General features: G+C 43.5%; 1 protein-coding gene and 1 long non-coding RNA gene across 2 annotated transcripts; one reads left to right on the top strand and one right to left on the bottom strand.

Moving 5' to 3' along the window:
* Positions 1-1,070: 1,070 nt before the first annotated feature.
* Positions 1,071-25,141, bottom strand: LOC308479131. The gene is made up of 5 exons (XR_013987482.1): positions 24,821-25,141; positions 15,611-15,760; positions 4,804-4,970; positions 4,511-4,614; positions 1,071-1,155 (listed from the first exon to the last, which is right to left on the bottom strand). It is a non-coding gene; the product is annotated as an uncharacterized lncRNA (long non-coding RNA).
* LOC308479086 (type III endosome membrane protein TEMP) lies at positions 15,679-23,934 on the top strand. Its single transcript, XM_081009526.1, has 4 exons — positions 15,679-15,779; positions 17,507-18,014; positions 19,553-19,696; positions 21,329-23,934. Exons 1-4 carry the CDS (start codon positions 15,693-15,695, stop codon positions 21,715-21,717), a joined length of 1,128 nt encoding a protein of 375 aa, XP_080865652.1. The 5' UTR covers positions 15,679-15,692; the 3' UTR covers positions 21,718-23,934.
* Positions 25,142-25,187: the final 46 nt, after the last annotated feature.

Raw genomic sequence — 25,187 nt, 5'->3', positions numbered from 1 at the left:
AGCAATGACATGAAATCCTGTTTCCCATGCACCATTTCCTGCTCTCCACCCATTGTTCCTTGCCTGTCTCTTGCTCCTGCAGGAGGAAGCAATGCACTGGGAGGTTGCTGGACTGAGCTCCCAATGGAGAGAGGCTTGAAATGAAGAGACACTCCACTGGTGTTCAGGGTTCAAGAAACTCCCTTTAGTCATGTTTTCCAAATCCAAGGCTAAGGAACAAGCTGCTCCCAGTCTGGGAGAGAAGTGGTTTTCTTTCTGTCTCTTTAGATCCTAGTCAGGAACAACAGTTTACAGTTGCTGAGGAAAGAAGGTATCATGGAGTCCTGAAGTTGATTAATCTACAGCCCGGGGAACTGTCCGCCTCTGGAAGTTGTGCATGGCTGTGATTACAGCAGTGCTATGCAACTTTTTTTACATACTACAGGAAACCAGAGACATGCAGATCACAACGGATGGGCAGTACTGCCTTAAGTTCTAGCCTGTCTTGTTGTGCACAACCATCATTTGTGGATCAGCCAGGTTCACTCATGTACCACCGAGTTATCAATGGGGAGAGGGGGATGATGACCCTCTTCTGTGCCAAGTCAAACAAACCTGTTAAAGATGTACTTTCCCAACACTCTCAGGGGTCAGTTCACATGACCAAATAACTATGATGTCAATATGATCTAAACAGAGGTCAGTACCTGCTGAAGGTTTTATAGGATGATGATAACGGTGGTGAAGATTTTGTGGAATTCCCTCCTCACAGAGATGTGTCTGGTAACTTCACTACACAGCTTTCTGCAAATGCTGAATGCACACCTTTGAAACCTGTGATGTTTCTGTGACTAATTTTTTTAACTTTTAAAAATACTAAATTTTAAGTTATTGCAACCCATTCTGGGACCTGCTAGTGAAGGGCAGATAATAAATCATCATCATCATCCCATCCTTCCTCCTGAAGGAGGTCCAAAGTAGCAATAGCAAATTATAAAATAAAATAAATCTCTAAAAATATTTAAAACATATATTACTACAGTCTGGAAACACTGCTCCAGATGACCTTGGGTTCAAGTAAAGCAGTAACTGAAATTAATATGACCACCTATGTTCCATACTGTGAGTTCAGCAACACACTGGTGGGAAAAGGCAGACTGCATCCTTTTCTTTGGGCTGATGGAAACAAAATGGAAGGGTAGGGCAATGAATGGCACCCAGTGAAACATCATCACACATGTAAATATATATATATATATATATATATATATATATATATATATATATAAAACTGATCTGTGTCTAATCCAATAAAGGAATAAAATTCAATATAGAATCATATGTTCCTTTATTGGATTAGACACAGATCAGTAAAATCTGGATTTCACAGGGGGAGGGAAGTGAGGGTTACTACTTGGGTGAGGATGCTATTGTGTGGATGCAACACACATACAAAATATAAAGACACAAGCAGCTTCGAATCCAGAATAAACTCCAGTGTGGATGAGCCCATTATTTGGTAAATATCCCCATTTATGGTTGAAGCCTTGTGGGCAAATTTACTAGACCTGTAATCTTCTAAAATAATATTGAGCTTAACTTTCCCCTTTTGTGACCTGTAGTTCTGCTTCTGTTCAACCCTTACACGTGTGACATGACTGCTTCAGGCTGTTCTCAAAGCTGCACATATACACAGATCACAACACGTAAAATGGTGCATGAGTGAAGCTGGATTCATGTATGTGTTCATGAAAAATGAGATGCAGCTTTGTTTGCACCGTGTGTCCTGGGGCTGGTAAAACGCTACATGGAGCCTAAACATGGTCGCTTGCATTTACAGGGTTGAGGAAGGGTTACTTCCTTATGTTTACCCTCCTAGTGCATAATGTTGCTCTGTGGGACCCCTTTTTTTTTTTAGTCTACACAGGATTAAGCTTGGGCTAGGAGGGTGGGAGGAGCTAGACAGAGAACAATAGCAGTCGCCTGTTTGGGTAAATAAATATGCTTGGGAGGAAGTCCAATGTTGCTGCCAAACCACCTTTCCTTAGCCAATTTCTACCCACCTTCCACCTCCACACTTAAAATACCCATGTATCAGCAACACAGTCAGGAGCACAGCTTATTTCAAGTGTTGCCCAGAAGATGTGTGCCACTCTGGGTTATACAATGTTAATGTACATGGACGCAGAATTGCAAATACACAAGTATAACCTACTGACTTCAGTTTTCAAAAGTTCTGGAAGCAAGTACCAATTCACATGTTCCTACAGTAAAATCAGAAATCGCACAAATCCCATCACCTCGTGTGTGGTGAACTCACATGGAAGGGTTTATATGCTGAGGAACTGTGAAACATGTTAAGTGCTCCTACGTTGCATTGCATCATGTGCACAGTGCCTCAGGGCTAACGTCCCAGACACTTTCTTAGAGTTGGCTGTGAAACCTAGCTCTTGAGTCTAGGCTGAGAAGTGTGACCATAGTTCAGAACAATTCCCACGCAAAATTTAAGGCCACTTGGAAGAAAGGGAGAAGGGGCTAGGAGGCCTGACAGAAAGTCTGAGAGCACTCTTTATCCTGCTGATAATCTAAAGCAAGCCGGGCCAGGAAGAGGAAAGCCATTCACTGTTTCCGACTATTGACGTGGAGCTCAGGAAAGCGGGTACCCCTGCAGAGCACTGGGTGGGTGAATTACAGCAGGTCTGGACTCCCTCTCACCAAGCCAGTGTTGCCAGCTGCCTGGGGAGAAGTGCCAAAACAACTCAACTGCACTCCCTGCATGGGGCATAGCACCACACTCTTTAAAGAATGGGCCACATGACCAAGAGAAATAAACAACTAAAACAAACAGCGAGAGAGACAGTACCTAACATGAAGCACACTCCAGCAGTGGCATAAGAAGCGGGGTGCGGTCCACCCCAGGTGTCATCACTGAGGGGGGGTGACAAAATGGCAAAAATATGTGTTTTTAAAATAGAATTTTAAAAATTGGGCTCACAACCTTTTTTTTGGAAAAAATAACCCCCGCACCCACCACCCACCTCTTCCACCCACCACCCACCTCTTCCTACGCCACTGGTAGCTAGGCGACGCAGAGGGCACTGGGTGCCACACCGTGGGGCCTGCAGCGTGCGTGAGCCACACGTCTCTCCTGAAGGGGAAGCAGTGGGCAGACTGCCTGCAAGCGCTGCGCTGCTTTTTCGAGTAGCACAGGGCTTGTGGCTGCCCACTGCACCCTACGGCTGAGGAGGAGGCTGCAGAGAGGCTCCAAGCAGCGCGCCCTGCCTTGGCTCGCCCTGCCCCCATGGGCAGCTCGTCCCACCCCTGGCTGCAGGATGCACGCGCCACACCGGGCACCCAAGTGGCTAGCTACGCCACTGCACCCCAGTGCATGATTACCTGGGAAATAAATACCATAGGGTTGTGGCAGTGGGCATAGTGGGCATAAACATGTAGCCTAAGTAGCATTTGAAAGTTAGAAGGTATTTAGTTAAAATAGAACCCTTTAGGTTCAAAGCAGGAGGACTGGGATTGAGGGGTTTCCAGATGGGAAGTGTCAGTGAGATATTCCAAACAGGTTTCTGGCAACTGTTTTGTTTTTTGTTTTGACTTATTAGAATTTGTCTAGAAGGGGTAAATCCACATGAAATGGGGAAAGAAATACAGGCTGGCATTTTGAGGCAAACAGTATGTGGATTCTTAGGATTGCTTCGGAAATTGTATATATTAGTCTAAACTTCATCCAAAAATGTGTTTATTAGAATAAATTTGTTTAAAAGTGCTGGAAAACTTTTATAACTTTTTTTCATTGAAAATTGCAGTGGAAATGTGGAGTAGTGAATTTAAGACTGGAAAAATAGCAACTGAGAGAAACAAATTTGACATTCTTCATCCCAAGATGACACTGCAGAAAACCTGCATGCATGAGGAGCACTGATCCCTCAACAAGTCCCTGTCTGGAAGCACCTTCAGCCTCTGAACAATTCAAGATGAGGTTTTTTAGAACAAAAAAGACAGTATAAACAGGAACTATGATAATTAATTTGTCTAAACTTGCTGATGTGATCAGAATAAGCACTCCTTCCCTGAAACAAAAAATGTCAACAGCACACAGGAAAAAACATCAGGAAATACAAAGAAACTGGATTGCAATGGATTTTTTTGCCCTTCCAAGTAGATGAGATGCTAAAGATAAGTAATTAATCTTAATGAGTAAGCAAGATTATTATGTTCGCAGAACTGGAGATCAATACAGAAAGCACATCAGATGAGGTGCAGGTTCATGTCAAATCTGATAGTATTTGGTGGATGATAAAAGAACCATGGTTTGTTTGTTTTTTAAAAAGCAGCAGCTTTAAATACCTCAAAACTGGAGAGAAAGGCACATGCACCATGTGTCATGGGTTGGTATTGTTGGGCACCTGAGAAGGTCTACACCCCAACAGGGAACCCACTGCCATCCCATGGAGACCCCTAGCTCTACTCCCCTTCCTCCTTCCTATTGCTGCTGCCTGTTCAATCTGCCTTCACTTACCTTCTTCCTATGTGTGTTTGTGTGGATTGGGTCCAATGGGAGAGAGCAAGTAAATGGATGGTGCCAACAGCATTAAGTAAAAGGTGGTCCTGTTACATTCCAGTCTAGGAAGATGTGAAAAAAATCAAATGTTTACTTTCTTACAGAACTATTCAAAAGTCTTAGAACACCTTCTCTACTACCCCCCGAGTCCCCAAAGTTCTACCTGGTTTTCACTGAAAGGGGAAATAACATATTAACAAACATATTAACTAACAAATCTTAGATTAAGGTAACTCTCAATTTCAGATTACCTTTCACAGGCCCACTCAGGGAGGCGGTGCACTGAAGGCATCTTGCCTAAGGGAACCCCAAAACTTGGGGCCAGAGCTGCAAATACATTTAAATGAGTTCATTGCATTACTGTACACTGCAGAAGTTGGTGGACAGATTCCATCTGAAGCTTTTTCTGTGAGGGCATCTGGAGACGCTAAATACAAGCAACAGGAGATTTTGTTCAAGTCCAGGGTAATTGACAAATCAGTTAAAGATTAACAAGTTCAAACAATATATATCCGAATTATTAAATAACTCAAATGCGAAATTCATCTTCCAACAAAAAGATGGGGCACGCCACTAAAACTGACATTCCTATAAGAAAAGAGGAAGGTGGTCAAACTACCACCAATGTTTTAAAAAGGGAAGAGGGGGAAGGACAGAAAATATTAAGCCTCTTAGCCCAACATTTGTTTTAGGTAAACTGGAATAAAGCACTGTTAGATCATTAAATATCTAGAAGAACAAATCATAGTGGATGAATTAAGAAAATCATAAATATGAGAAAAATGAAGACAATTGAAAATCCTTCTAAGAGCTCCTGCAGGCAATCTATTTATTAAGCATTTACCCTGAATTGATTGTGGGGTGTTTACACAACTTTTCAATGCATCTTCACATCACTTTCCTAGCCATAAAAATAATTTCTTTTTAAAAGTTGATTTGTTGTGCTAGGGCAACAGAGCATATTAAACCTAAATTTTCATGTATGCATTTGATTTCATCCTGCAGAGTACTGCCAGTCTGGAGATGTTCTGAATGGCCACTTCCCTAGCAGGCAGGCAAAGCTATTCTCCCCCTCTCTCTCCTTGACACCTTATCTCTGATACTGAATTTAATTTAATTGTTTCTCTAGGTAAGGTGCCTTCAAATTAACCACCCATTTAGCTTATATAATGACAGTTTTAGTTTGCCTCATTTATTTCCTGCCTTCAGGGGTGTTGGGGTTTTTTTTGTAAATGGGACTTAATACGAATGTTCACTAACTGAGAAGTTATTTTATTTTCTGAGTAATATCTTATCTACAATATGTGAATAATCTGATTGGAGCTTCCCTCCTGGGTTAATATGGGCTTCGGGGTGGGAATTATTTTTGTCAGGATGGGGAAAGCACCCTTCCCTACTCTTCTAATACTGTTCAGGGGTACGGGACCTCAGCAGGTATTTAAGCATGAAAAACTGTGCACAGTAATTGCTTTGACATAATTAACATCATGTGGAGTTCAGCCCTAAGTTTCCCTGAAATAGAAATGGGTATCAGAAGTGATACTTACACCAGCCTCAGGCTTGGGGCCTGTCTTGCCCTCCCCAGACCACACCTCTCATCCGCTCTGCTTCATGCCCTCCTTGAGTGTTTTGCTTCCCTGCAATGTGCCCTTGAACTCTAATGTGTGTTTTGCATTTACATTTATGCGTAACCAACAGTACAGGAGAGGCTCAGGGTCATTTTTTTTAATGTCATGTGCAAAAACAGTCAGCAGAACAGGCATCTGCTGGGTTAATCCCTTAATAAGCACCACTCCTCTCTTTCCCTTTGGAGAACACTTCTGTGTAAACATAGGGGCAGCTGCCTTGAAAATATAGTTTTGAAAAACCTGCTTGCAGTCTGACAACAATAGCGGCAAAGGCAGGAACTGACCTCTCCTTGACCTAAGTCTAGATTAAGACACAGAAGGAATCTCAGGGTCTCTGTGGCAGAGTACACACATTTGCCTACGTATTTGAAGGCTAAACTCCAAGGAATAAATGAACAGGAATTGCTTCTCATCATCAAGAAGGCTGCTGCTATAATAACAAAGCAGAAACTGAAATATCTTGCTTGGCTGGTTATTATGAACTGTGTATAGTCACAAAAGCCACATAATGGAGAGGAACTACAAATGGTGCAGTGGGAAGGGAGGAGGGAGGCTTGTTGAAGCAGGCAGTTTTTGCATCTCTCCAGGTTGTAAAATTTTCAGCCATTCCCCACAAAGCCAGATTGATGGGTGCTTCTAGATAGGAGTTTATTGCGAGATTGGTGCTGAAATTGGCGTTGCTCATGTTTTCACACACACACACCCTCCCAGAGCCACATACCATCCTCAAAATGCTAGCTTGTACTTTTAAAACCTTTGATCCAGATTTCTGTTTGCCATGGAAAACCCAATAAATAAAAATAACCCGTTAAAATCTGCACTCACTGCCGCCGCTGAATACCACCAGCACACTTTTTTGATGTGTGGCTTGTCACATGCGCAGTGACATTTTGATGGGTAGTCTCTATCCCCACACGCAGCGCCAGCTAGATCAGGGTGGCAGTGTGGAGCTGGCCTCCCTGCAGCGATGCCACTACCATACACTAGACAGGGACTGGAGGTGGTGGTGGTGAGGGCGGGGGAGTGTTCCTATAGTGTGCCCATGCTGCTCTGAACTCAGCTCCACCCTACAGCATCTTTCCAGCCCTGCTAAGTGGCAGTGATGCTGCTGCGAGAAGGCCTCTGCTGAAGTCCAGGGCACCCTACCAGCACCCCCAACCACATTCCTACTTCAGTTTGCTCCTGAGCACACACTAGCCATTTTGTTTCTGGTGGCCCAGACAAAATGAGCATTTCCAGCAACTGCTGCATGCTGAAAGTACTCCTGAAATATAAACCTAGTTTGTAGGAGTTATCCCCATGCAGTACATGTGAGTGATTATATCATAGATTATAAGTGCAGTATATACACTGGTCTTTTCTTTTAAAACAAATTAATACAGAAATATTGCACAAAACATCTTTCTTATTCATGTGCAAGCTTAAGTCAGGCAAATACCACTATGGTACATGGTACAATAAAGCAATAAATCTACCTAACAGTACAGGTATTAATAAAAAAAAACACCCTGCCTCCATTCTGCCCATTGTGAAACATGATAACAAAGTTTGGTATAACTTTCTCTTGCGCTCTTCATACTTCCTGGGAATTATTTAAGGGTGTGTGTCTAAAGGTACAGGAATACCTTTGTGTGTGCCTAGAACAGAAGGCGGCAATGGAGGGCAGGGAAAACCCTTGGACACATTCCATCAGCCTTCACCCACTCGTGTGGATGGCAAGTGGTAGAATAGCAACCCACATCCATGACTGAAAAATGGGAATGGGTGGAAGCCAACACGCCAAATGTTCACATAAAAGAAATGGATCTGAATGATACGTTTACCATATAATATGCAGGGAGTTGGACTAGATGACCCTTGGGGTTCCTTCCAACTATGCAATTCTATGATTCTAGAAGAACCTTTATATGCCCAAACTATCACAGCTGCACTCTTTAATAGAATGTTGGATACCGTCCAAGGCGGATCAAGTAGTCCAGTGTGGTTATGGATCCCTCCAGTGGTAGAAACTAGAAATGCTGAATGTTTACATTTCTGGTCTTGTGTGTGCATATCAACGTTTATGCTACAGATTTCACCGCAGTTACTTCTCTCCAGGGAACCCTGTAAACTGATTCTATGAGACGACAAGGTTAGAAAAATCAGCTTTCTATGCACCACCCCTCACACTACAACTCCCTAGTTTATAACACTAGTAAACAGGTATGATATTATGGTATGTGTATTGGCATTTTTTCTATTAAAAAACCCAAACTCCTTTCCCCCACTTGAATGTTGGGGTGTGGGTGCTTCCAGACAACCTGTTTATTGAGAATTAAGGTTGATTTGTTTCCAGGCAGATTAAATAACACTGGTTATTTAATGAGCATGCATGCTGCTTTGTTTGAGGGGAGGTTAGAAGATATTGTGTAAAAGCACGAGTTATCCAGTGGGCTTCCTTATGTCACTTTATCACAAAAATCTGATTTTTTGGATAAGCAGATTTGTTGTGCAAGATCAACTTTAATTGTGCAACCTGATAAGTGATTGAATTCCACCTGAATAAAGCAACAAGTGAGCATGTTCCTACTCAACCAAATGTTCAACCTATTCAACCAAACGTTTGGAAGGTGAGGGAATTTCTACTGAGTGGGTCATTTATATTGCTGCTGTGCTCTGTGGTTCAAAGTCCCAGAGAATGATGTGAAGAGGTGGCAGCTTAGTTCACTAGGGCAAATGGGGCATGGCCCCAACAACCTCAGTCTGATCTTAGCCTTCCCTCGTCACCCAAGAGGTAGGGCATGAATTTTTATGAATTGAAAATACTTCTGTCCTGCCTTTTGACTGTAGTTTTCAAGATGGCTTACAAAAATTATTTGAAACAATTATCGTATCATCGTAAATTAAAGGCCAGTATTAAATCCAGCAAAACACATCCATGAAACATACACACACAAAACGTAACTACAGCCCCAAATCAATCAAGAAAATTAATAAATATTGTTAAATGTCCTGGGTGAATGACCTCCCCACAAACAAATCAGAACAAACACTCAGTTAAGAGCAGAATCCTATAACCTCTACATCAGCTTTTGTGCAAGCAAATCAGGATGAATGCTCAATAATGAACAGATTATTTTTACCTAGTGCCTAAAGGACATCAAAGTGGTCATCAGTTAAGTAATGTGAAAAATAAATAATGCAGGAAATGCTTCATCTGTTGAATTTCTGCCACCTATGCAACAGCTAAAAGCATTGGAGCCCTGCCAGCAGCACAACTGACAACCCCAAGCTAAAAGGTAAAGGTAAAGGGACCCCTGACCATTAGGTCCAGTCGTGACCGACTCTGGGGTTGCGGCGCTCATCTTGCTTTATTGGCCAAGGGATCCGGCGTACAGCTTCCAGGTCATGTGGCCAGCATGACTAAGCCACTTCTGGCGAACCAGAGCAGTGCACGGAAACGCCGTTTACCTTCCCGCCAGAGCGGTACCTATTTATCTACTTGCACTTGATGTGCTTTCGAACTGCTAGGTTGGCAGGACCCCAAGCTAAAAGGCTGCATCAAATAATCTTTGCTGAAAGAATGTAGGGGGTGTGTTTATACAAACAGAGAACAGGAACAGATCCTGGCAAAGGGAAGGCTGGTTTGCATTTGGGAGGAAGCAGAAAGATTGGGGCGGGGAGAATTTTCAGCATATTTCCCTTTTCTAAGAAAGAGTCAGGTGAATCACAACCCTAATAATTCTACATTATTGCTAAGAGGAAGTTAGGAGCTTGGCTGCCAGGTGGCTGCAAGAACATAAAGCGCACTGACAGGTGCCATTGCCCTCTTCACTTCTTCCTGCTTCTGCTAAGGGCAGGAGAAACCTAATATTTTTCCTGTATCCTTTCCAAAGCAGCGGCCAGTCATTCCCACCAATTCTAATTCCTGGCAAACTGATTATATTCCTTGTTCTCCATCACATTTCGAGCTTGCTGTCCTGGGCTCCTTTGGGAGGAAGGGCAGGATAGAAATGTAAGAAAGAAAGAAAGAAAGAAAGAAAGAAAGAAAGAAAGAAAGAAAGCCTACCACAGTCATACCTCTGGTTGCGTTCGCTTCATGTCGCGGACCTTCGGGTTGTGAACGCGGCAAACCCGGAAGTGTACACTGCGCGCACACGCACAGAAGTGATCTGTCCACTTCGCACAGTGTGCAGAAGCGCTCTATCGCGCTTCTCACACGCGCAGTAGCGGCTCTCTATTTACGGACTTTTACTATTTATGATTGCGTTTGTAAGTAGAGGTACCACTGTATTCTAGTTGGTTTCAGTATGTGTCTTGTGTGTCGTTTGGGGGGGGGGGTGATACCTCATCCTTCACCTCAGGCAGCAAAATATCTTGGGCCAGCCCTGAAGTGGGGTGTCCACAATGAAGTGATTTCAAAAACACCAAACATACCCAAATCATGTGGCGTGTCTTAATACCTTCGTTTTCGAACAGCTTAGTTCTTAACGTTTTGGCTCCTGAACGCCCCAAACCCGGAAGTGAGTGTTCCAGTTTGTAAACTATTTTTGGAAGCTGAACGTCCGAAGGGGCTTCCGATTGGCTGCAGGAACTTCCTTCAATCAATCAGAAGCCGTGCTTTGGTTTCCGAATGTTTTGGAAGTCAAACGGACTTTCGGAATGGATTCTGTTCGACTTCCAAGGTACAACTGTACTTAGAAACAACCAGGGCTGCTCATACTTTATTTTGATGAAGTCCCCTGCAGATTATTCTTTGTCACTCTCTAGCCTGATTTTTAGTCTCATTTCTGGTGTGTGGTTTAAATTAATAATAAACAATTTCTGTTAATTCCCAGAAACACAGTGACAGAAAAATTCAATAACCAACTTGAATGTCATGATTTTGTGGGGCTTTTTTCTTTTTTAAAAATAAAATACATTAAAAATGTAAAAAAAAGAAAGAAAGAAACAACCCTCCATTTTGTACTGGAGGTTCTTTTCCGAGAACTATAGAACAGGCTGCTTCTGCCACTGGCCTGGCAAAATACTAAAGATAAAAACATGGAAAGCAGTTATACAATAAGGGACAACAGGGTATTTTTAACAGAACCAGAGAACACTCACAGTAAATTGTACTATTGTTAATTAAGGGAACCCGTTTCCTCTCAGACAGCTGGAGAAGCCACCACATCCCTAGACCAGGGGATCCAGCCACAAAGTAATTCCCCACCCATTCCTAATGACACTCTGTGGTCAGCTATTTTGTGAGTGCTCTGTGAACCCTTACAGAGAACACTTCACCCTTGGAGACCCCAGAGGGCAGAGCAAAAGGTGTGAGAGGAATTAAGGGAATGTGCTTCTTGCAACCAGCCTGGGCAGTTCATTTTTTCCTCAAATCCCCACAGCATATAAGACAGGGTGGAGTGTGTTTTATGCTTCCCTTCTTCCACAAAAGTTGGCTCTCCTTTGCACACTGTTTCCTGTTCTCTGCCAGACGGCAGCAGCTTCCTCTACAGCTGGTCTAAAATGGTAGCACCAAAGCAGAAAGCAGGAGCGGGCTATGGGGTGGGGAGAGGAGAGGTTCAACAAAAAAGTCAAATGCTTGGGTGAACTGTACTTTCCCACCCATATGGCTGTGTTAACACAAACTAGTATAGATGGAACACAGTTGGATGTACACAAAGAAAAAGCACGATACCTTCAGGATGGAATTCTGCTTGCAGATCACCGTGAAATAGCAATATTTGTTTGTAGTGTTAACCCTGCCTGCTGGAAAACCTCCATGGTGTTCAATGGACAGGACACCTATTTGATATTTTATTATAAGCAGGAACAACCTAGGAGACCCTCACAAGATGTGCAATCTGAATCACACAAGTACAACACAAAAGACATAGGAAGCTTCCAAATACAGAGTCCAGAATATTGATCCATCTGTCTCAGTATTGCCTCTACTGATTGGCAGTAGCTTTCCAGGGTTTCAGGCAATGCGTCTTTGCCAGCCCTACATGCTTGGGTTTGCATCTGAGGCATTCTGCATGCAAAACATACAACCCACCACGGAGCTATAGCCCTTCCAGGAATACTGGTCTCTTCCACACAGAAATACCCTTTGTATATCCTTCAGGATTAATGTGTCATTCAGAATTAATGCAGGCATCCATGTAAACAGTTGTACAAGTTTGCACATGACCTTTATGACTTTGTTTCTTGATCTGTGGGCAAACAGTGCCTACTGGCCACCTCCCTTCCTCCTGTCCTAGGACCAGAGCCTTATTTTGGATCCTACCATGTCCCAAAGACAAGAGGTGCCGATTCCAGTTAATATGTAACTGGCTTCCTTTACCTTTCACCTTTTTCATATTCAACCTCCATTTTCTTCAGCACCTGCCACTCCCACAGTACACAGACCCAGGAAGAGAGAGAGAGCACACACGCAAACTGGCACAATTCCTGAGGTAAATTATTTTTCTGCCTGCAGGGAATATTTGGGGAAGAGTAAGAACCTGGCAAAGGGAGTAAACATTTTAAATTGCAGTAACTCTCCCTCATGGCACGACTCCCTGTGCTGTTTTGGTGTGGGGGTTCTCGCCTGACTCCGGCAGTGCCAAATTGTCTGTGTGGAGGCAGGGGTGAAGTCGCCTTGGGCGTGGTTCAGAATTCAAACGCCAGTCTTCCTCCTTTTTTAGCACAAGGTAAGCAATAATATGCTTCTGAGATTTTGTATGCCTTGGCTGCAACAGTGTGAACAACTGCTGTTCTCGCCGTGTGTAAATGCAGCCTGCAGAATGAGTGCAGGAATCTAGTCCTGAAAGTTTGGCTGTCTTACAAAGGGCACCTATTAGAATCGGCACAACTGCTGTATCTGTCTATGCTCTTCTCTTCATTCATTATGATTGCTTTGCTAGTCTTTGAGCTCAGATGCTTGCCATCTGTCCTGTTTCTGTACACTACTTGATTTCCCCGTTTCCTGTTCAGGTCTCTGGCACTTGGCCATTCTCCGTTCCAACCTCAATGTGATCTTTCAATGTTCTACTATTCTTTTTAAGGGCAGAGGGTGCCTCCAGGCTGTTAGTATTTTGCAGGAGGTATTGAAGTGCATTCTCAGACTTTAGGGTCTTGTGCACATTTGAGTATTATTTAGCTGTTCGCTTGCTTACAGCCCTGCCCAGTTGGAATTAGACTGGAGTGGTTCACACCTGCACATATTTGAATTTGTGTATCAGGAGTAATTTCAGCCTTTCCCTTTCATACCCTTTTGTGTGCGTCCCTGCCTTCTAATTTGTTGATTCCATTACATGCCAATTAAGTATTAACAGGGCGTGCACACAGATAATTTTCTGTGCAATTTGTGGTTTTGAAAAATTTCCCTGCCCAAGTAGTGTGCAGAGACACACAGTCAGGCAGTTGACGTGTTCCTGAGCTGTGGCTATGCTCCTGAGCTCTTATTAGCTTGCTGGGAAAGAAATGAAAAAAATTGTACAGTGGTGCCTCGCAAGACGAAATTAATCCGTTCCGCGAGTCTCTTCGTCTTGCGGTTTTTTCGTCTTGCGAAGCACGGCTATTAGTGGCTTAGCGGCTTAGCGGCTATTAACGGCTTAGCGACTTTAAGAAAAAGGAAACAAACTCGCAAGAACTCGCAAGACGTTTCGTCTTGCGAAGCAAGCCCATAGGGAAATTCGTCTTGCAGAACGACTCAAAAAACGGAAAACTCTTTCGTCTAGCGAGTTTTTCGTCTTGCGGGGCACCACTGTAAATTCTCAGTGCACTTTTCAGATTGCTGCCAAATACATCTGGTGTAGAATTTTTAAATGTAGTCTGTTTGTGCAGTTTTGTGGTTTGTGCAAATCTGGGGGACCAAAAGGGGCGAAAATAATCCATTCAGGAGTGCACTGGAAATAGTTATGAGGACAGCTGGGAAAGAAATGTACGTACTGAGGAAGTAGTAGGCATGGACAGGCGAGCAACAGAAAGTGACAACTGACTCACTCACCCCCCAAACACAGAAAAATACTTTATGTGACCCCAAGTGAATTCTCCCTATATTGAGTAAACCTGGATTTACCAGTGGGGGTGGTGGGGATGCATCAAGTTGTGTGTTGTAAGGTCATACTGTTGTAAACAAAAATTGCCCTTTTCCCTTATGGGGTATCCAAGAGCCCATATAGAGTCCTTACATAGGTTCTCTATTGGTAGGAGAAAATAACAGAGGCCAACCAGAGAATATTGAGAAGCAAAGCAGCTAGTAAGCTTGATCTTTATTGATCTGTTGCAACAGGGTGCTCCCTTCACACGCAGGAAAGGAGGAGGACCCAGAAAAATGGTGTGCAAAGCCTTATAAAAACTTTTGAAATTCCCATCCTGTAGATCAAGACCACCCCCAGAAACATCATACATACATCACAGAAGGGGTGTAACATAAGACCACCCCTCAGATACATCACACCTACATCACAAAAAATGCGGTCCAAAATAGAAATTTTAATATTGTTTTTCTCCTGTTTTTGTTTATCTCCTGTCTGGCAGGTTACTTGATTGGATTTCCTGGGTAGCCTGGCCAGTCTTTTGTAATGATAAATACTTAGTTCCTGGGCCAGGTCACAGGCTCACACCCTATTCAAACACAGACAGGATTTGTGAAGGAAAAGACAATGGGGAGGCTTTTCCATTTTGACCTTGCAGAGAAAAGATTTGGTCAGTTTAGGAATCAAAATGGTTCCAGGTTGGCCTTCCTGTGCTGATCTATGTATGTGCTTGGTTGGTACACTTATGAACATTACCATATATCTAAGACCATAAAATTCCTATTACAATACACAAATTAAATGGGAATGCAAAAGGCTGCAAACACACAGTAAGCTCCAGCATGCACAAGCTGTTTGTGCAATTCAAGCGCTCTGTTGCCCTTGTGCAACAAATCCACTTTAAAAAACAACAGACCTCTTGAAATTTGAAAAGTGATGATTAGGAAAGAGTGGGATAAATGAATGATTAACAAGATGTGTGAACATCTCACAAGCAAATCAAAATGACTGCTCATTGTCATATAACCACTCAATAACAAGTCAGAATGAATGCTCAACAAAGACCAGACTACCGTGTAAGCTTTGTGCAAACAAATCAGAGTGAATGTTGAACAAGCACTTTATCTGGAGGAACTCAAAGCTCATGGCTTTTAGATCTTTTATTCATTTTGTACTTCTTCCTTCAGTTTTCCTCTCCAACCTGATGTCTTGGCTTTAACTATGATTCTAATCCGCTAGAATGGACTCCTGATACCAAATTAGTTTCTGAAGGCCAGATATTGCAAAGTCCACCCATGCAGTTCATTTCCCCACGTTAACTGCAATACAAAGGAATCTGCATTCACAGCCCCGGAGTTGAAAGGCATCAGCATTTCTTAATGATAGAGAAGCACCCTGAAAATTGCTGTGCCATATCCATCCTACCCACATCACCCGCTTCTTACCATGGAGCAGGTCTCCAGGATTCTTGTGTCACCAACTGTGCCATGGCATTCCTCCCTTTCTTTTACAGCTTCCTGAAGCAAAATGAAAGATGCCTGGTATTTCTGGGTCTCCAGCATGCTCTGGGTATGGACTGTTGCATCAGGACATCCCTGCAATATTGACAAGCAGGTAAGCAAGATATACATCTGTATATAGTGAAGAATAATCTGAAAATTCTGCATCCTGCAAGATCTTGATCAGTTTATCTGATTAAAGGTTGGCTGTATGTGATAATCTCCAGATTTTTCAGTTCCACTTCCCACTTTTTAAAAAAAGTTATGCATTCTAATAACATTCACAATTAAAACATACACTATTGTAAAAAGTAAAGGTAAAGGTACCCCTGCCCGTACGGTTCAGTCGTGTCCGACTCTAGGGTTGCGTGCTCATCTCGCTCTAGAGGCCGTGAGCCGACGCCGTCCGAAGACACTTCCGGGTCACGTGGCCAGCGTGACAAAGTTGCAGCTGGCGAGCCAGCACCAGCGCAGCACACGGAAACGCCGTTTACCTTCCCCGCTATAAAGCGGTCCCTATTTATCTACTTGCACTTAAGAGTGCTTTTGAACTGCTAGGTGGGCAGGAGCTGGGACCGAACGATGGGAGCTCACCCCGCCGTGGGGATCCAAACTGCCGACCATACGATCAGCAAGTCCTAGGCACTGAGGTTTTACCCACAGCACCACCCGCGTCCCTATACACTATTGTACAGAGGCTTATTCTTCCAATGGTTGTCATTTATATACGATAATGAACACTGTCATGAACTGTATCCTGTACCCTGATCCAAGGCTCATAAGTCAGTGAAAGTGAACTTACTTCCAAGTATGTTTGCCCAGGATTGCAATCCTAGTGAAATAACTACTCCAGACATAGCCTGGATTTAACTAAACTGGATCAATATGTGATTTAGCTATTCAGCTTTATCAACACTAATCCCCATACTGATCCCTGCTACTCTAAAGGGCAGATTGGGGAGATTAACAGGGTCAACAGGAGTGCAGCCCAAGTGAAGGGTTGGTATGCATAATCTCTGCGTAATTGATTTTGCCAGTACTCCTTTATGCATTTCAAGTATGTCACTAACATATGTGTGGGAAATGTCAGTGTAGTGGGTTTAGGGGTTGCTCGTGCGTAAGTTGCCGCCACTCCTGGCTAGGTTACCTGGTTAACCCTTTCTGACTGAACAGCCTCCAGCATCGTGACTGTCTCAGTCGCTGGCAGAATCCGTCAGTGGGCGTTTCTTAAACTTCTTCCAGCACAAAAATTCATTGACGCCAAGTCTCCTCCTACTCTCCCTGCGCGGAAGTCTTCTGCGCAGGGAGGGTGTGGGCAGTGGAGTACCCGTACTCTCTCCGCTGGTCTCCGGCGAGGAGTCTTGGAGCCTCCTCCCCGATTCCCCCATCTGCCCCCCTTCTCTACTGGTGTTACGCTGATTTCCTTCCCCAGCAGACGGGCTCCCTCTCTCCCTACTGGGACCCTCTCCGCCATCCCTTTGGAACCTTCCCTCCGCTTCCGATGGCAGATCCCTGACAGTCAGCTTGCTTCAGCTTTAGAGCACTCTAGTTCAAATTTAACACTTTTTTTAAAAAAAATTACATGAGATGTTGCAACCTGCAAAACATGGTTATTTGCTAACAGTAGCATGCAAAAGCAGCCTTAAATTTGAGCCTCTATATACTTGGCAGTCAGTCCCAACCACTTTTAATTGAGGTGAAGGCAAGCTGCAGAAGCTTTTCTGTCGCCCAGTAGCTAAATGATTCTTTTAGGGAAAGATCTCAACCCAAACTAAATAATTGATTTGAATGATGATGCCTGAATGTCTTGTGGTTTCATGCCGGTACTATGATTTTTCACAGGGATGGGCAGCCTGCAGTGGAAAGAGCCTTCTCCATGCTCCAAAATCTCTTCCCAGACATATCACCAACCTGGACCTGTCTTTTAACTCATTGATAATGCCCAGACATGGAACATTTCTGAGAAGCTTCCCTTCTCTGCACTCTCTAAACCTCTCCAGCAATACCATTCCTACTCTCTATCCTGGCCTCTTTTGTAACCTGGGTGCTCTCCACCTCTTGGATTTAAGCAGTTGCAGCATTTCCAACATGCACTCAAAGAGCTTCCTGGGCTTGAAAAACCTTCACATACTGCTCCTGAAAAACAATAAACTTCAGTATCTGGAACCCTCTGTGTTTCCGGTCTCTGGAAACCTCATCCATCTGGATCTGCAGGACAATGAGCTGTTATATTCAGCTGAACTTGCTCGGTTACTCGTGCAAAGAATCCACCATGTTGAGCTTCAGGGGAATCCCTGGGTGTACAGTGCCTCCATCACTCCTTCCCAACAGGGACTACAACAAACAGAAGGTGAGTCAAGCAATGGGAAGTGGGTTGTCGAGTGGACAGTACTCAGAAACATGGAGCTCCCGTTATTCAATGTTCAAACCAAAACAAAAAAAAGCAGCAGGTTGCATCCAAGTAGAAAGCACTGTGGTTCTCTGGGTATGATAGAAGTTTATAAAAGGGCTAGTTAAAAGAAAAGCAACCCTTCTGCCAAGGAAACTGGCAGAGCAGTGGCCTGTCCTCTTCAACCAGGCCACTCGCTTGCCCATATGGAATTCTATACTATATGCCCCTGCTTGAGGCGTATAATGGGGAAACACGCACACAGTCTCTGATAATTGGTTTCTAAATAACAACAACAACAACAACAATAATAATAATAATAATAATAATTTATTATTTATACCCTGCCCATCTGGCTGAGTTTCCCCAGCCACTCTGGGCGGCTCCCAATCAAGTGTTTAAAACAATACAGCATTAAATATTAAAAATTTCCCTAAACAGGGCTGCCTTCAGATGTCTTTTAAAGATAGGATAGCTGCTTATTTCCTTCACATCTGAAGGGAGGGTGTTCCACAGGGTGGGCGCCACTACCATGAAGGCCCTCTGTCTGGTTCCCTGTAACCTCACTTCTCGCAATGAGGGAACTGCCAGAAGGCCATCAGCACTGGATCTCAGTGTCCAGGCTGAACGATGGGGGTGGAGACGCTCCTTCAGGTATACAGGACCGAGGCCGTTTAGGGCTTTAAAGGTCAGCACCAACACTTTGAATTGTGCTCGGAAATGTACTGGGAGCCAATGCAGATCTCTCAGGACCGGTGTTATGTGGTCCCGGCGGCCACTCCCAGTCACCAGTCTAGCTGCCGCATTCTGGATTAATTGCAGTTTCCGGGTCACCTTCAAAGGTAGCCCCACATAGAGCGCAGTCCAAGCGGGAGATAACTAGAGCATGCACCACTCTGGCGAGACAGTCTGCGGGCAGGTAGGGTCTTAGCCTGCATACCAGGTGGAGCTGGTAGACAGCCGCCCTGGACACAGAATTAACCTGCGCCTCCGTGGACAGCTGTGAGTCCAAAATGACTCCCAGGCTGTGCACTTGGTCCCTCAGGGGCACAGTTACCCCATTCAGGACAGGGAATCCCCCACACCCGCCCCGTCCCACAAAAACAGTACTTCTGTATTGTCAGGATTCAACCTCAATAATAAGATTAAATACTCCTGTAAAAAAAAGAGGATACAAAATAGAACCAATGGAGGGCAGGTTTTCAGTGTGTCACTGACTACACCCAATAAGATGTGTTCACGACAAGCTCTCTGTACAACTGCAGTATTTCTGCTTATATTGAAGAAATAGAGACTTCATATCTGACAAAATGAAGACAAGGAATAATCCCAGGAAACCAAGTCGATTTAGGCAGTCTCAAACCAGGAGGTGGGCAAAAGGTTTTGCCTCTCATAAACCACCTAAGATTTGTATTATCTCAATGGGATGAACCTAGGATGGAAAATAAACCTGTAATCTCTCCGTGTGAATGGACACTAACAGCTTTTGTGTCCTCTAGCTGAGCTGATCCATGATTCACGCCTAGAGCTCCAGACTAAAGAGATTAGAACTCTGGACTATCAGGACCAGGGACACAGAAGAAAAGTGAGGGCCCCTCCGGATGAACATTCAGCTACCGGTAACCTGACATCTAAAAATTACAGTAAGTGAAGCAAGACAGGCCACTTCCAGAGTGTCACCATTTTCAGGTGGGATTGAATAACATATCAGCAGATTCAGGTTTTAATTGATGTAACCCACCCTGGAATCTTAGGGTGAAGGGTAGGCAATAACTAAATAAATGCAGGTTGGGAGGTCTTGAACAACAAATGTGCTTCCCCCCAATACTGTACTTTTGTGGTTAGGAAAGTGATGGGAAAATGCACAGGAAAGCATGGCATAACACAGGCTTCTTCAACCTCAGCCCTCCTGATGTTTTGGGCCTACAACTCCCATGATCCCTAGCTAGCAGGACCAGTGGTCAGGGATGATGGGAATTGTAGTCTCAAAACACCTGGAGGGCCGAGGTTGAGGAAGCCTGGCATAACACTTGCTTGACATAATGACATACGTATAACCTCCTTGCAAACAAAACTGTATGAGTGTTCAAGAAATAGCCAATGTCATCTAACCTCTCAGCAACCTTGGGGCAAACAAATCCCGACAAATGCTCAATAAACTGGGGGTCCTTCTGATGAGCTATAACACCCATTTTATAATTTTTGCATTTGACATGTTTTCTCCACTGAATCCCAGAACCATCACTCACTGGTGTTCCCCTAGGAGAGCTTTCTGTGAGAATGCATTAGAGTTGCAGTCACCAGTGCAAATGGTATGTGTTAGGGAGGCCAATTCCTGCTCGTTTTTTGCTGATCCAGGCATAGTGAGATGATTGGCAGGGTTGACACAGGTATCCCATTCTGATTAAAACCATAAAGGGTAACTCTAAACCCTGGTAATGAAAAATGTTTTTAACGACATGCTTCTTTCTGTGTTTCCTGTTTACCAGCATTGTTGCTCACAACAGTGCTATATGAAAGCAGGAAATCCTTCCTGATGGTGGTGGTGCTTGCAACAGTCATTTACAAATGAGATAATTAGCTGATTCTAGCTACCAGCTTCCACACAGTTATGAGAAGCTTGCAATGATGATCCCAAGGCAGGCAAAAACCCTCAAATCAACCCAACCCTAAAAGAGCCAAATCTCTATGAATGCCTTGATCCACAAATGAACAAGGTAGAATTTTAGGCTTTGTTTTGCTCTAGATTAGTTAGCTGGGGCTGGATCTGCAGATTACTCTCAGCAAACTTTCTTCTAGTCATATCGTGCTGTGTTTAATGCCACTATTGTATTGAGCCAATATTAGATAACCTTGTAGAAGGGAAGGATCAGGCACGGAAGGTCAGTGACAGGCTCCACTGCAGTCCCTGACTCAGTGGATGAAATGCTTGCTATACTACTATGTGTTGACATCAATAACTTCCAATTTCAGCTTGATATGCTTAGCCCAGGAATGGGTGCCATTTGCCAGGGAGAGTGGCTCATATCTCCAATGACCTCTGTCGCTGTACTATTTTCATCAAAGAAAAGACATAGGACTATGATTTCCCCCTGTTCACACCTATTAAGAAAAAAGACAGAGGTGTGCCATGCAATTCAATGCATGCTTACTCACTTCAGTGGGATTTATTCCTGAGTAAGTTTTTACATAGGTTTGTAGTCAAATATATTTCCTGAATGTGAACATGGATAGTGAGTATTTTAATTATACACCAGCTGTCCTTTCCTTTGCAGCCTCTACTACCACACTTCCCCCTGGAAAAGTTGCTCATAGCTGGCCATACTTTGCTGCATTTGTGCTTTCGGCTATCGCCATCTCCATTGTGATTGCGTTGGTTGCTAAATGCAAATTGTTGCAGAGGAACCGTGCCAGCTACAACCATCAACGGCTGCCTGATTCCCGCTCCATTGGAAGCAGCCATGCTGAGGAAGCTGACATGGATGTGGCCTATGGGAGGAACCAAGGCATCCCTAGAGTAGCTGGGTGTCCTGCAGAGGATGATGATGGTTTCATTGAAGATAACTACATTGAACCCAATCAAGGCTTGCAGGAAGAAGAGGAGGAGGAGGAGGAGGTGGCAGAGGAGAAAGAGAATGAACTGGAACCCCATTTCAAACTTTGAGAGGATATTAGGAACCAAGCACCAATTTTTCATATTCTCCAATACCTTATCACCCCATTTTCTAGGAGCTTCCAGTTATCTCATACTTGTTACAGATTCTCCTACCTGCTCTTTGGCTTCAGACCAATATCTGATCTACAACCCTTAGCTTCTTGCTAACAACTATATTTTCCCGTTTTCTGTACACTGAACTGCAGTAGCTTCTCAATACATTTCATTTGTGTAATTTGAGGTTACCCAAGGATTACCTCCCACATTATTGTGTACTAGACTGCAAGGCTTAGGCTATTGAAAGACAGGCAGAATTTTAATGAACCCAGCCCACTGTGGATGCAGTTTTTAAGTGTAAAAAACCCCAAATTATGTGTTGTTCTTTAAAATCCTAGCACACACTTGATCAAATAAATATTCAAGGTACATGAGGAAAAGCTGCATGTAGTAGAGGTGGGGAGAATGGTGAAGAGCAGCTTTTCCCAAACTGATGCCCTCTAGATATTGTTGGACAACTCCTATTGTACCCAATCTAGTGACGAGGAAGAGCTGCACTGATCCACAGAAAGAAGCCAGACAAAAAGTAAAAAGTCCAGACTAGCACCCATCATTACAATGTTTATGCATGGCCTCTCTCTACAACCAGTGTCAAGTTTCTTAATTTTGTAGTGGTTCCAAAGTATTTCAAGATGAGAGTGGAAATTGTGAGAAGAGCCTTGCTGTGAGATTTTTGGATGTTGCCAACATGTGGAAGAGAGATGTGCCTAAACAAAGAAGTTATTCTAAGGATAATACAGGAATGTGCTAGGAGGGACACTTGGTTCATTCACATCTTGTTTGTGGCCAACATTTTTGAGTGTTGCCTGTGATAAGTGAGAAGCCCATGTAGTGCTGCAGGCAAGCGGCTCTAGGATGCAGCTCTTGCAAACTTTGTAGGAATTACGGTAGTTCAAAACAGAAGCAGAATTACAAGGAGCATTGAAGCATCTCACTTTCTGCCGCCACTGGCATCACTCACACCAGCAACGTTGCTTGGACTGAGGCAGAGGTGTGTTTTGCTATCTAGGTTTTGTTCCATACCCTGGGCTGCACATTGTACAACCAGTGGATATAATTCCCTTATACAATCTCTTTTATCTGTGTATCAAATGATATTTATGCTTCCAGGCAAGCCATCCACTCTGTGCTTGGTATAATTCAAATGAGAGCTGCCCATTACAGTGGCTTTAGAAATGTAGCAGCAATCCTTCCTCTTACTAATTTCTCATTATTCTTCCTTCTGATTGTAGTTTTCTTCAACTACCAGTTGACCACTGGTAGTTTCATTAAGTGTTCAGCTTTAGAACCTCTCCTGTTTGATGCAAGATGTTCAGATGGCAGTACATCATAGGCCCTTCAGATTGTGTGGGCATGTACACCTCTTCCCTGAAGCTGTGCTTCTGTCAATATAGCTTTTTGCCAGTACTGAAACCACAATGATTTCACTACTGGAGAGTCTCCTGTTTCTTATGTCTGCTATCCTTTTCTGGGGATGACAGCAAGGTTGCTTCCATTGCAGCCAGGAGTTTCTCCCTCCTCCTATGGGAGGGCTTTGTAGCAGGATCAAGCAAAGGAAACAATGGCACATGTTGTAGAATCAGGTATAGCCTCATAAACTCCAAATCCTAAGTTAGTGAAAACAAAAAATCTTGCCCCATTTGCTGTTTCAGTTCCTTCCTGATATGGCAATGTCAACCCAGTGTTGTTTTGGGTGAACTGAATAAGGCTTTGGGATCAGAGAAGGCAATATGTTTCCCAGTATGCGAACATCATCTTTATTATAGTAACTGTATCAATAAGAAATTGCTCATTTAAGTGATATGAAAGTATTTCTAGGATGAAATACAAGTGAGACTTGAATGGAAATTATCTCCACCAGAATCTGTGCAGTGGTGTTGCTGTTTCATAATTAAATACACTCCAGTGTTTTTAAACAAATGATAATATTGTGAATTTAACCCTGAAAATGGGATCATTTGGGTGTTTATTCTCAAGGTTTATAAGATCATACAGTGTTTTCCCTTTAGCCAAACAAAACATTGAGCTGCACCTTCTCTTTACTTCTCTACAGCAAGCGGATTCTGTACAAATACCAAGACTCCACATTATGCCTTAATCAGATATTTCAGCTAGTCATGCAGTATTGCCAGAATTATTCATAGCAATAAATAACACTCCTCATTTTTAGCTGTTTTCTCCCTGTTTGCTCAGACTTCTGTCCCTCACTGTAGAGTTATGGTTCAGTTTTGCAGCATCACATCAGAAGATGAAGAGGTGCTGGAAGCAACCAGCTTGTGTTCAATACAAAAACTGGGATATAAACAAAGCAAGGCCTGCAGAAGACATCTATAGCAAAATACACAGGCTTCACCCAAAGAAGTCATGAGCTGCAGCTACTTCCATTCCCTGTAAATGTCTACTACCATCAAGGAAGCAGAAATCTGAAGTGACGGACATCATGATTCTCCAGCAAGAAATTGTCCATGTGCAGACAAGAACAGTGGAACTATGCAAAACTTAATTTAAACATCTAAATAAAGTGGGCTGGGTTAGAGGCTTCCTTTTGCTGCAGGATATCTATAAAAATACATGTGAAGCTTTTTAAAAAAAAACTTGAGTCAAAGTAACCCAATTCCATCTAGTTTGACTGGAGCAAATGCATTACCAAAAGAAAGTCAAAAGACGTAGGACCAATCAAGACATTTTGTTGCCTGAAGCAAAAGACAAGACAGTGGTTCCCCATTGTTATTTTCAGGTGGGATTAAATCACCTAACGGGAAATTCAGGTTGCACAATTATAGTTGATTAGAAGCTCTTGCACAACAATCATAAAGGTAAAGGTACCCCTGCCCGTACAGGCCAGTCGTGTCTGACTCTAGGGTTGTGTGCTCATCTCACTTAAGAGGCCGGGAGCCAGTGCTGTCCGAAGACACTTCCGGGTCACGTGGCCAGCGTGACGAAGCTGCTCTGGCGAGCATACTTCCCCCAAAGAGTGGACTTTTTGTGGTAAGGAAAGTGATGGGGAAATGCACTGGAAGGTGTGGAGGAATACTTTGAAATAACATCACCTTACCTCCTTGCAAACAAACCAGGATGAATGCTCAATAAATAGACATCTTTACTCCAGCACTGGTGATGGGACAGCATCCTCCACCACACCTGAGGGCAGCAGGTTAGTTTAGAGGGCACAGGTCATCAGATGGCGACATGACACACGCAGCTCTAAACAGCTTGGTGCCACTACTCTACCCCCTGGAAACTGCTGACTGGCGTAGCACCCTCACTCAACCTAATGATAGCAGGCTCTGAAAAATGGGACAGAGATTTGTATATACTAATGTATACTAAGAGGCACACATGAAGAAATTGCTACTATAAATGAAAATAAAATATATCTCACCACTGTGGCGTAAAGTCTGATCACGTGATCAAGCTGCCAA

Source organism: Podarcis pityusensis (genome assembly GCF_964106645.2).
Source record: "Podarcis pityusensis genome assembly, chromosome: 6".
Lineage (NCBI taxonomy): Eukaryota > Metazoa > Chordata > Lepidosauria > Squamata > Lacertidae > Podarcis > Podarcis pityusensis.
This window is presented reverse-complemented; position numbering and strand designations above follow the sequence as displayed.